This window comes from Erpetoichthys calabaricus, chromosome 2 (genome assembly GCF_900747795.2).
Source record: "Erpetoichthys calabaricus chromosome 2, fErpCal1.3, whole genome shotgun sequence".
In the NCBI taxonomy this organism is placed as follows: Eukaryota; Metazoa; Chordata; class Cladistia; order Polypteriformes; family Polypteridae; genus Erpetoichthys; species Erpetoichthys calabaricus.
This window is the reverse complement of record NC_041395.2, coordinates 336518955-336532269: the sequence shown is the minus strand read 5'-3', so window position 1 is coordinate 336532269 and position 13315 is coordinate 336518955. Positions and strand designations below refer to the sequence as shown.

Here is a 13315-nt window from a genome sequence, read left to right as displayed (position 1 = left end):
GTAATAGAGCATTTGAGAGTCAGGCTCAAGACAAGATACAACTCTGTGCCTGTCCATTGCACACACACACACACACACACTGACACTACTGTAGGTCAACTTTGTCTTGGAGTGCACATTTGGGATGTGGGAGGAAATCTGGACTACCCAGAAAAAAATGAACGCAGACACAGGGAGAATATGGAAACTCCAAAGAGGTCGAGGACAACTGAGCCCAAGACTCATGAGATGTGAGAAGTTGGAAATGAGGGAGACCAAGCCCATGTCTGATATCTTTATTTTTCACTTAAATTTGTCCCTTTACAGGCTTTTTTTGTTATGTTACAGCAAGTGTTTATATTCCATGTTATTGTTATTTTTTTATCTTTATTTTGAATATTTTAAAATAAACTCTGTGGATTTTTTACATTTTCTTCTCCCTTGAAGGACATTTGTTGCATTCTGAGGGCATTTAAAGGTATGTTTGAACTGTTAAAAGCCTATGCCCCGTTTTTGGGCCTGAGTAGGCCTTACAGCATGCCTGATGATTTTGGGACCAGGCTGCACGGAGTGGGGTCTTTCTCGTGACAGACTGGTGGAGGTCTTGGTCTACTTTTGCTCCTTTTTGAGGCCTTACACCCTTTTTTGTCATTTTGTGTTGCTGCATCACAACATCCTCATTTATTGCCTCTGAAATTAATTAAGTTCTAAATGCACTCAAATGCATTGATTATACTGGTTGAAGTTTATAGTCTGCTTGGATGAAATTAGGCAAATAAAATAATAAAAGACCATGAGCTGAGAGCAACTGGATGGCCAAAACAAACCAAGATCTAAACTAAAAGATCTGTCCTACCATAAATACTAAACTCTTTGAGAAAAAAGCACAAATGGCCATGAATCTCTAAAGTGAATTTAACAAAGTAAACACCTTGAAAAGGTTTTATTTACAAATTCAAAAACTTGTACAACATGAGCTGTGTGCCACCATCTTTTATAGTATCAGGATCACCATAATGCTTTACACCCAATCACAAGTTTAGCAACTTGCCGAGACGACAAATAAGACGACTGTCTACATGAGAAAACACCACAAAATGGTGGCACCTCACATCAAAATACAAATTTTAAACAGGAACACAGTATCATTGTCAATATGATGAAGAAAAACAATGTTAAAACAAAAATAAAAGTGTATGTCACCAGCCAACTGAGGAGTTGATGGCCTGCTAGTAGTCAGAACCAACTGCAACCAAATCTTTAAGTGAAAGTCAATAAAAATATGGCAGGAGTGAAGGTTTATTGAGTCAAACTAAGGCTCACAAGTCACCTTACACTTGTTCAGTAAAACTTGATTAGTTTTTCCTAAGTACCGTATTGACTTTTTTTTTGTCCTCATTTACAAAACACTCCATGATTCTGCTCTCACTTATTGAAAAGATCTTCTTACAGATTACACAGCGACCCGCGCACTGCGCTCTTGTAATTGTGGCCTTCTTGTTGTCCCCTCAGTACGCATGTCTTCACTGGGAGGTTTAGGTTTGGATGGTTAGGCTGCTCCTCTGCTCTGAAACTGCCGTCAGCATTAAATCTTGTCTCTTTGTTTCAAAAACATCTTTAAACTCACCTTGTCAGAATTGCCTTCTCTAGAAAAATCAGTAGATGTTATCCTTCTAAAATGTTGTGATTACATGTTTAATTGTGTTCTTTAACATTTGTGAGTTTTTATTTATTTATACATCTGTGTGTGTATTTATTTATTTACTTTACTTAGTAATTGTACTGTTTATGCTTTTACCTTGTAATGTGTCCTTGAGTATCTAGAAAAGCTCAATTAAATACAATGAATTATTATTATTATCCTCTCAGTAGACACAGAGAGAAGAAAAGTGAGAAACACACAAATACAAACAGAGAGAGAAAAGGGGAAAGAGAAAGTTAAAGAGCAGCATTCACGTTTTTGCAACTGACTAGTAATTATTATAGCCATATTTTATAATAAAAATATCAAAATGAAAAGGCCTATAGGTTATCTCTAAAAGCCAAATATTTTACCCAAATTAAGTTTATAACAGCAACATTTAAACATGAAATTGTAAAAAGAAGGTTTCTTTTTTTAGAGTCTTGATTGTTTTGTTTTGTAAGATGTTCTCAGGGTGAAGTCTTTTTGAATTCTGAACAGAAGAAAATGAAAGCAAAGGTCAGGAATAATTTTCAGAAAAAATTAAACAAAATGTATAAGAGCTCCAAACCTGACAATTAGAATTGACGCTGTGATCGGAGGTCTGTTGGGAAGTCCAGTGTCGGATCGCACACCCAGGTCCACGTGAGTCATAAACTGCAATTTGGAGGTAGGATCGTCGTCATTCCAACAGCAGCCTGAAAAGCTTTTGAAACAGAAAATAAAGAATAAAACACTTCTTATCCTTCTGTTTCTCATTATATAACTCGTTTTACCATTCTCACAAACAACCTCTCTTATTTTATTACTAAAAGAAAAAAAAGCAGTTTGAATTACCAGACTTACTTTACTTTTTGCATTTTGACAGTGAATGGCTAACCTTTGCTATCTTCCCATGAATTCTTGTCACACCTGCTCAAGCAAGTGTGGGTCTCACAACCAAGACTGAGGGGATAAAGTTGTCACTGCACCAGCAGACCACAAATAACCAAAATACCAAGGTACACGACACAAATGGCGATTTTAGAGAGATGAGGAATACATAAAAGCTTTCAAAAAGATTTTAGTGACAAAATGAAGAGGAAGTAGTGACATTTAATTAAGAAGACCATACATCCTTTATACAGCCCAGTATATCTGTAATAATGCACGGGTCCTGACTTAAAGCCCCAGCACCTCATGAACTTGTACTGGAAGAACAGACTACAGATTTATAAATAACACAAAATTCCAAAATGTTCTTTATACAAGACTCATGTGACTTCTTTATTTCCAGGAACGGCCGATGTAAAGAATTGTCACAAGTCCAGGACTGACTTGCGCAGAAACAAATAGCTCTGTCACAGTGTGACAGCGGTGTCAGTATCAGGACACACTTGGCCCAGCATAATGGAAGGATCTCCAGAAGCAACTGTTTCAGGGGCAACATGATAATGGAAGGACAATGGGGGACATTAAATGGTGGTTTAGAAGTTCCCCATACTATTAGATGGAAACAGGGAGCAAGGTCTTCAAAATGTGTCTTAACTTATGTGGTATTTTTAGCTGTCATTCCAGCTTCAGTTTATTTTCAGTTTAGTTTTATGGACTTTTGACCATTTTTATTTTAGTTTTTTTTTTTCATTTTAGCTTAAAATGTCTATTCAATAAAAATTAAGAAATTTACACTCAGCCTACATAGCAAAAGGATTATGAAAACATAAGGATAATTTACTTAGGGGGGCTCTTTATACTCCAAGTTTTCAAAGAATGATCTATTTAAAGTTTTATACAATGTGCCTCACTTGCAGTGTAACAGAGTCCATTTGCTTGAGCAGCAGGGTCTGTACTCTGGCAGCAACGAGAATTTCAAACATTAGATCAAATACTTCACAGTATCCAGTCATGGCCCCAGATCAACATGGAAGGGGGTTAAATAAAGTAATAAGGGTGTGTGTGTGTGTGTGTGTGTGCAAAACACAGTCTTAAAATTCCAAAAGCTTTCATGAATTTCTGATAGTGTGGGCAGCAGGTGAGGTTCTGTTGAACATAAGTACTTAATGAAAAGGAGAGACAGTCGACATTAATGTGTCCTCTAAACACCACCTGAGCACAATATGGAGTACAGATTTTGATTTTTAATAAATTTACAAATCTTTCTGAAAATATGTCTTCACTTTGTCATCATGGGTTATTGAGTGTAGATTGATGAGCTGAAATGGCAAATGTATTTTATTAATTAAATATACAGCACAATAAAGTGTGCAGAAAGTGAATGGGGCCAAAATAGTTTCTGAACCCACTGTATATACACACACACACACACACACGTATATAAATTTACAATGTTGTGGAAGACAAACCATTGTACATTTACTTTGGATATTAATTCAGCATGTTATGATAAATGTATTTTGCACACAATTCACTTTTCATTGCAATATATCAAAGAGGCTTCCATAAAGTTTTAATCAGTGGTTCTACCATTTTACGTATCTACACAGTACATCCCCTGATTTACTGTAGATGTGATCTTCATACAGATGTTATAGTTCATCACCATTTGTACCGGCTGTCAACACCTATTGTACAGTGTCCTTGCTTTCAAGGGTTCTGCAACAAAGAAAGACCCCTTCGTGACACATAAAAAAACTGTTTTCTAACACACATCTACACTTCATTCAATTATGGCTTGAATGTGACAACATGATATGTTATGCTATATATTATTCATCCATCCATCCATTATCCAACCTGCTATATCCTAACTACAGGGTCACAGGGGTCTGCTGGAGCCAATCCCAGCCAACACAGGGCGCAAGGCAGGAAACAAACCCAGGCAGGGTGCCAGCCCACCTCAGGGCACACACACATCAGGTACAATTTAGAATCGCCAATGCACCTAACCTGCACGTCTTTGGACTGTGGGAGGAAACCGGAGTACCTGGAGGAAACTCACAAAGACACTGAGAGAACATGCAAACTCCACGCAGGGAGGTCCTGGGAAGTGAACCCAGGTCTCCTTACTGCGAGGCAGCAGCACTACCCACTGTGCCACCGTGCCGCCTATATTATTCATGTTTTTACTAATTATGAATAATTTATTTGACTTTACATACAAAGAGGCAACAGATTGAACATCCATGCATAAATAATAATAATACATTTTACTTATATAGCACCTTTCCAATGCTCAAGGCACTTCACAGTCTCATAAAGAAGCAGCAGGTATATGTAACATTGGATACAAATGTTTCCTGAATAGAACACTAAAACAGATAGACACAGAATATATAAAAGCATTATATAGAATAAAACACAATAAGCCAGACTAAAATACTAAATTCAGTTTTAAAAGGAAAGCCCAGGAAATCACATCATTTGTAATATAACACACAGACAAATTTTCCTAAGCATCTGGACAGAGAACTAAACTGAAAGAGGAGGCAGAATGTCTGGTTAAGTTAGATGCCTTCCTGCACAGATGAGTTTTCAGTTGTGTTTTAAAGGAATGAATGGAGTCGGCTGATCTCATTCATTTCGGGAGGTCATTCCAAAGTCTGAGTGCTAAACAGGTAAAGGCCCTGCTGTCACCTAAAGAGTGCAGGTTAGTGTGGGCTACAACAAGATGGCCAGAATCAGAGGACCTTAGTGGGTGAACAGGAGCAGAGTGATGGAGAAGGTCACTGATGTAGTCCGGTGTGAGGCCATTTAAAGCTTTGTAGGTTATTAGTAGAATTTTATATTCAGTCCTGTATGACACAGGGAGCCATTGGAGGCAAAGCAGGATGGGTGTGATGTGCTCGCTGTTTCTGGTCCATGTTAGGACCCTTGCAGCAGAGTTTTGAATTATCTGGAGCTGTGATAGAAGATTAGAAGGGATGCCTGCCAGTAGGGAGTTACAATAATCGATGTGGGATGTGATAAAAGCAGGGACAAGTCTCTTAGCATTAGAAAAGGAGAGGAAGGATCGAACACAGGATATGTTATGGAGGTGAAAGTACGAAAGTTTCTTAATGTGGTTTATATGGGTGGAATAAGAAAGGGAGGAATCAAAAATAACACCAAGATTCCTTGCATCAGAAGAAGGTCTGATGAGATCACCATCAAGAGTGACTGAGAAGGAGCTCATTTTCTTAAGTTGGGTTTTAGTGCTAATTTGCAGGAGTTCAGTTTTGCTGTAATTTAACTTTAAAGAGTTCTGCTCCATCCAGGTTTTAATTTCACTGAGGCAAGCTGTGAGCTGAGAAAGCCCTGATGAAGTTGCACTTTTAACATTGAAATAGAGTTGAGTATCATCTGCATAAAAATGATAACTCAGTCCATAGCTACGAATAATATGGCCAAGGGGAAGGATATCAACACAGAAGAGTAGAGGGCCGAGGACAGAGCCCTGAGCAACTCCTTGTATGACTGGCGCTGAGCTGGATCTGCTCTTGCCAAGACTAACAAACTCTTGCCTGTCAGTCAGATAGGACTTAAGCTACGGGAGGGCAGTGCCAGAGATCCCCATCATGTTCTCCATTCTGGACAGTAAAATGTCATGTCAGACTGTGTCAAATGCTGCACTCCGAGTTAACAGAATTAATATGCTGGTTTGTCCAGAGTCTGCTGCCATAAGCAGATCATTAGTAACCTGAAGCAGAGCAGTTTCAGAGTGCTGTGCCATGACACCAGACTGAAAGAGCTCCATCAAATTATTAAAAGTTAAGTAACTGGTGAGTTGGGATGCTACAAAACACTCAAGAACTTTTGACAGAAAAAGTAAGTGAGAAATGGGCCAATAATTGTAAAGATTGTCATCATCAAGACCAGACATTTTTAACACTGGTGTTACAGAAGCGTTTTTAAAAGTGGCTGGCACAAGGTTGGTGTCAAGGGATGTATTTCTTATCAGTCGGGATTATGGCATGAAGGCAGGATTTAAGAAGTGAGGTGGGGATGGGGTCCAGTACACAGGGAGTGGGACTCATTTTACAAAGCAGGTTATTATTACGGATAAAATGGAGGAATATTTCACAGACTTCGGTAGAGGAGGGAATTTGACCAGATGCAGTTTGAAGTAGTTTATTAACTACAGAGAACAAAACCACTTCCTATTATTTGGCCATAATATGTGTTCTTGGCTGCAGTGAGTGCATCCCTGTAAGCTTTTTGATAAGTCAGAGAGAGCCTGGATGTGCACAATGAGGCCAGTCTTACGTGACATTCGCTTAAGGTGTCAGGCAGCTGCTTTCATAGACCGTAACTCTGAATTGTACCATGGAGCTGAATGCTTAAAAGAAACCTCCTTATGTTGTAAAGGATCTGTTTTATCTAGTTCTGAAAGAATGACTGAGTTATAAAGGTCAATGATCAGAAGATCAGAAATAGAACTAGCAAGGATAGAAGGACAGATATTTTTTAAGGATTCTGAAAGAAATTTGACATATACAGGTAAGAAGAGGGTGAGGTAATGAGACAGTGAATAGTACTGCTTTATGATCAGAGAGTCCTAAATCATAGCTATAAGTGTTGCCTAACTGATAAGCCAGATGTGCAGATCAGGTCCAATATATGACCACCAGAGTAATTCAGAAAAACAACAAGTCAAAACAGTTCAGCAAGGACAGGAATTCATTTCTCAGCTTACCTGTAGTAATGTCAATATGGATGTTGAAATCGCCAAGAAGAATGAGTCTCTGAGAAAGGGAACTTAAGCAGGTTAATAATTCAGTCAGATCAGATGAAAAGACGTATTGTATTTTGGGGATGATAGTGAGTAACAAGTAAGAGAGGACCTGATTTCGTTATTAGCCTTAAGAGCCTGCCACTCAAAAGACAATAGGCAGTCAACTGGTAATCTTTTGATGTTTTGTTCTGCTTTAAAAATTACTGCGACTCCTCCACCTTGTCTTGAGCTGCGAGGCTCTATGAAGTAAATGTATCTGGATGGCGTCGCCTCTGTGAGAGACGTAAAATCATTTTTTTTTGCCAGGCTTAGGCATAACATGTTGAGGTTGGAGTGTGTAATGAATTCTGATAGCACCGGTGTTTTGCCAATAAGAGCTCTTGAGTAAAATGATGCAGTATTAGCTGATGAGGGTTCATTGTGGTCAGATCCATGTTTATTTTAACAAATTGGAAATATGGCACACTGACACTCGTATTTCCAAAGCCATGAATAGGAAGGCATATTCCTAAACACATGCTGCTGTTGACCTTTTCATTTGCTGCCTGGCAATTGTGGAGATCTGACCCACAATGTAAATATTTCAGGTGCCGCCTAATGCCAGTGTCTATAAGGACATTCCAATCTGACTATACACTCTGGACAAACTGTTTAATATGAAGGAATTTATCACAAGAGCATTTTAGCATAGTACAGAGCAATACTTATCTGAAAGTAGCAGAGAAGCAGCACAGCAGAGAAGGTGAGACTGGTGGGGTGGGGTGGCACACATGAGTGGCAATAGCAAGCAGCCGAAGAAGCATATTAGGAGATATTACAAGATGTGCATGAAGATATCAGAATTCGGAGATTCCAATATACAGCCACATAATGCTAGGTATTACAGGCATGATCACTCCAGAGCCACAAGCCAGATGGATGTAAAATCAAATCATTTCTCAGTCATTAAGCATTTATAGAATTAATCAAGAGCAATGCAGTATATCCATTATAATAAAGAAGACCGGCTTCTACATACAATACAATACAATACAATTTATTTTTGTATAGCCCAAAATCACACAAGAAGTGCCGCAATGGGCTTTAACAGGCCCTACCTCTTGACAGCCCCCCAGCCTTAACTCTCTAAGAAGACAAGGAAAAACTCCCTTGTACGGAAAAAAATGGAGGAAACCTTGGGAAAGGCAGTTCAAGGAGAGACCCCATACCAGGTAGGTTGGGCCGTGCAGTGGGTGTCAAAAAGAAGGGGGTCAATACAATACAATGCACAGAACAGAACAAATCCTCAATACAGTATAAAAATAAAAATTTTACAAGTATGGGGCAGAATTTAACAGTAGATGATATCTACTATGATATCTAATATGATTTAGATTTGTTTAGAGTCCTGGAGACCTCAAGCTGCCTCCCCCATTTGGTCATTTCACAGCTGAAACAGCACTGGGCCAGCTAAGTAGATGAAAGAAACCCTCTACCCCACGATCACTATGGTACAAAGAAATATTCATAAGACTTGTCTCATGACCCACCAAAAGATTCAGTTGGCTCCAAGGATGCAAACCCAGTCAAGGCAAAGACCATAAAGTCTATAAAAATAAATCCAAATCAGTACAGTTTGAGCGTCACATGCATTCATTAACTATAAATACAATAAAAAAGTGAAAGAACTGTAAGAAATGCAAATGTAACACAAATTTTAATAAAAAGTGTTGTTAACAGGGAGGAGTGGCAGCAACATGCATGGCACCAGCATCCCCTCCCTGTGGTTCTGTGAATAATAAATAAATAAACCACTTTAAGCCAAGGACTTGATACAAACTCAACAAGAATGGGGTAATTATTATTATTATTATAGTTTGAAATAATACAACTTAATTTTGCTTTCACATTTGAGATTTTTGAACAAGGAAAAATATTAGTATATTGTGATTCTGCACTATAACATACAATTGTGAGAAAGTCTTAAGGGTTAAATACTTCACTAACATTCAGAACTTGACTAGTTGTGGGACATGTTGGATTTACTGACTGCTGTTGTAATTTCAAAAGATGAAAAATTGCTGGGCATGTAATATGTATTGGCTGAGTGCCTACCTTCCAGCAAAGTCATTCTCACCCCTCATTGTGACAGCCAATAGCACACTGTCTGACAAAGCCAGTGCTGTACAAAAGGTTAACAGGTAGAGCAAGTGCAGATGAAATCTCTGCCCTCTATTTCTTTCAGCTGCTCCCATTAGGGGTTGCCAAAGTGGATCATCTTCTTCCATTTCTTCCTGCCCTCTTCATCTTGCTCTGTTACACCCACCACTTTCATGTCCTCACTGACCACATCCATGAACCTTCTCTTAGGCCTTCCTCTTTTCCTCTTGCCTGGCAGCTCTATCTTTAACATCCTTCTCCCAATACACCCATAATCTCTCCTCTGCACATGTCCAAACCAACACAATCTCGCCTTTCTGCTTTCTGGTCAGTGCCACCGTCTCCAGCCCATAGCTGGTCTCACTACCATCCTGTAGACCTTCCCTTTCACTCTTGCTGATATCCGTCTGTCACAAATCACTCCTGACACTCTTCTCCACCCATTCCACCCTGCCTGCACTCTCTTCTTCACTTCTCTTCCACAATCCCCATTACTCTATACTGTTGATCCTAAGTATTTAACACTAGAATACCTGAAGCCTATGAAACAACTCATAATCCTGGCCAGCTTAAATCCCTTCACACCTCTACCATCAGCGTCTTCTGCTTTGTAATCCCTTGCTTGCTTTAACTGCTAAAATATTGAAAGAATCTTTGGGTAACATTTTGTCTTTTCTGTAATATTACTCTCCAGCTATCTCTTATATGCCTTATAAAGATGTTTTTTTTTTCTTTATAACTTCCTTTTTAGCAACTTTTTTATCCACCAAGGAGTTGTCTTTATTTTTAACTGAGTTGAAATTTGTTAATGTTGAACTGTTAATGTTTAGTTTCATTACCCTGTGTGAACTGCTTATTATTATACAATATAATCATCTGTTGATATGTAATAGTTTGAAATGTCATACTTTACAAAACACACAGGAAGGTGTATTATTAAACTAAAAGGTTACTTAAACTGTTCAGACAAGAACAATTTAATTGTTCTTTCATCAAGCCAAACAGATACAGTACATCAAAAGAGACTCATCATCAGAAGTTAAAAAGCCTGGGGACTCCTCAGTACATTTACTGTCTGAATCTGATTACTACAACTTGTGTTATTTAAAGTACTTCAATTGGCCAAAATCATACCACCGTTCGATGTTGACTTCGATGTTGGTTCATGATTTGGGGTTACATCTTTAATGGGCTTTCTTCTCTGCTTTTGACATTTTCAAATTTTCTCTTTTATATGATTTTTTTCCTTCTCTTGGCTGGAGGTTGAATTGAGTTTTGTTAAGTTTGACTTGTTTCTATGGAATGAAACTTGCTTTTAATAAACTCAATAAATAATAATTAAGAAAAAGAATAAAAGCTTACACCAATTTTTACAAGTCCCAAGATCAATATTTTAACACTAGAATCCCTGAAGCCTACGAAAAAACTCGTAATCCTGGGCCACCTTATATTCCTTTGCACCTCTCCATTAGAGTCTTTTGTTGTGCAATTGTGTCGATAAGCACAAGTAGCAAGCAGACTGCTGTCCCATCTCCCCCACCACCGCAGCTCAACTCAAGCAAAAAGTTCTCCCAGCTCAAGTCTGTTTCTCTGGGTGTGAGGTGCCTGGAGTTGCAGAGGGTAAATAATATATCGTTATTTGGAACACATGCATTTCATGTGTGTTCCATGTCTACAATGATCTGGGTAAACGTAGGGTGACAGAAACTGTTAAACACATACCTAAAACAGAAACTTTTTTCATGTTATAATGAGAAAAGTTTGACATGAAGTGTATAATGTGTGAAGACTGAAGTCCAAATATAAAAAAAAAAACACTTTCACAAAAGGTACAAGTATAATAAAAACAAGTGCGCTTTCAAATGCGAATATAACCAAAGACAAAGAAATCAGGTTAGGATATGACACTGCCATGACCACTTGGGTAGTGCAGCAGTAAGAACTGCTGACTCATAATCAAGAGGTTGTGAGTTCAATTCTGGGCGCTTCCTAGATTTACCATTTCAGTAGTGAGCTGCTCGTATTGTTACTATTATAGAATAAAACATACATTTGATTTGAGTCTATAAAAGCTGGTGTAAATTTGTGGTACTTGCAAAGGTTACTTTTTTTTTTTTTTTTGTTATTCAGATTTATTCTCTTAGACAAGTTCACGCTCCCCCTGATCTGACACTATTTTCAAATAAAGACAGAAGCCCTCCCTGCAAGAAACGTCCACTCACACACAAGAACAATGTAGCTGCACCAGGTGTAAAGGTGAAAGATGGGTGTCATCCTGCCAGTGAATCTGCCATATTCATGTCCTCAACGAAACAGCAGGGCTTACACAGCTCGTCAAGGTATTGTGCAAACTTCTGTTTGTGATTATGTTTCTTGATGGTCTTTATATGAAAAACATTTAACTGTTACTTATATAAACGCCACATCGAATGTTGTTTACTATATTTATTTATTTATTTATTTATCTAACTACAGAGTAAAGTCACAAGTAGACTGCAGAGCATCCTGTGTTTGATCGACATAGGCATGCCGACAAAGTACATGTGCAATGCTACTCCTTATTTAGGAAAAGATCAGTTATGGGAAGTGCGATGGCAGCTTCCACCTGCAGCTATAGACACTTCAGTACGTGAGCGACTCTCCACGCTAGTGTTTAGATCAGGCAGTGCCATGCTGACGGTGTATGTGCCCAAAAAAGATTTCTGACTGCATTCTTGGTACCATTGCTCATATATTGAAGTTTATATTTAAAGATAGGACAAACAAAGAGAAAAAAACAAGCAAAAAAAATCACTTCATTTTTCACCTTATAAAATGCAATGGGTTAAGCACATGTCATTTCATTTTGTAACCCACTTAGTCCAGACCAGGGTCAGAGTGCGGGCTGGAATCTGTCCACCTACCTCACATCAAACGGTTTGTCACTGAGCGCATTTATCACCGTGGATCCTCCAAACAAATATATTTCAATCTGTGAATCTGAATCTTTTAGGAGTTCAGTGCCCATGTGGTAGCAATCTCCATTGTAGCAGTACTTGATAGTCGGTTGATTAACAAAGCCGTAATTAGCCGCTTCGTATTGAAATTCCACCTGCAGGAATATTAAATACATTCATGTTAGCCAGGGTGATGAATAGTTTAGCCAACAAAATGTCTAATTAGAAATGTCTGTGCTTCAATAACACTGATTTAGGTTTACAAAAGAAATTATTACTATGATAAGTATTGTAAATGTTATACACAAAGGACATATGCTTTGTATAACTGTTTTATTCTCATTTAATAGATTTTCAAATTAGAATATAACATTAGAAATGAGATTGCTTGTTTGTTCAAAAGCACTTCTTGTACATTATTTCAAACCTAATATCTACATATTTAGTTATTTTGACAGATTGAACTTAACTGTATACCTGAAATGTGCCATTTGGATTTCTTCCTTTATTGAGAAATGTCACAGTCTCACCCATGAGGTATTGAGACTCTGCAGACAAGATGCTCAAGGATACCAGAAGTACCAGTAAAGCCATCTTGGTCTTCTCTGATTCAGTTTCTCTTTTTCCCCCTTTTATAGATCCACTTATGCTGATTCTGAACCACCCAGCAGAGACACGTGAAAATGTTCTGTCTCATTGCTGCAGGCACATTCCTGTTCAGAAATGCTGATTTACTTCATATACCTGATGAGCTTGACAAACATCATAGTTCATTAAAGTGTCAAGTGCATTCAAGATCACGGGTGTCAAACTCGGATCCTGGAGGGCTGCAGTGTATGCAGGTTTTCATTCCAGTCACTTTCTTAAATGGTAACCATTCACTACTGATAATTGAACTCCTGTTTATTTTTTTTTCTTAACTAGCCAAAA

General features: G+C 38.2%; 1 protein-coding gene across 2 annotated transcripts in view; it reads right to left on the bottom strand.

The window, feature by feature from the left end:
* Positions 1 to 13002, bottom strand: part of LOC114647352 (uncharacterized) — a 110748-nt gene extending 97746 nt beyond the window's left edge. For both annotated transcript variants that reach the window (XM_051923461.1, XM_028796053.2), the window contains exons 1-3: positions 12863 to 13002; positions 12353 to 12540; positions 2232 to 2366 (exon numbers count right to left, since the gene is read on the bottom strand). In XM_051923461.1, the coding sequence (XP_051779421.1) occupies positions 2232 to 2366; positions 12353 to 12540; positions 12863 to 12979 (440 nt within the window). In that variant the 5' untranslated portion in view covers positions 12980 to 13002. The remainder of the gene's footprint in view (positions 1 to 2231; positions 2367 to 12352; positions 12541 to 12862) is intronic.
* Positions 13003 to 13315: the final 313 nt, after the last annotated feature.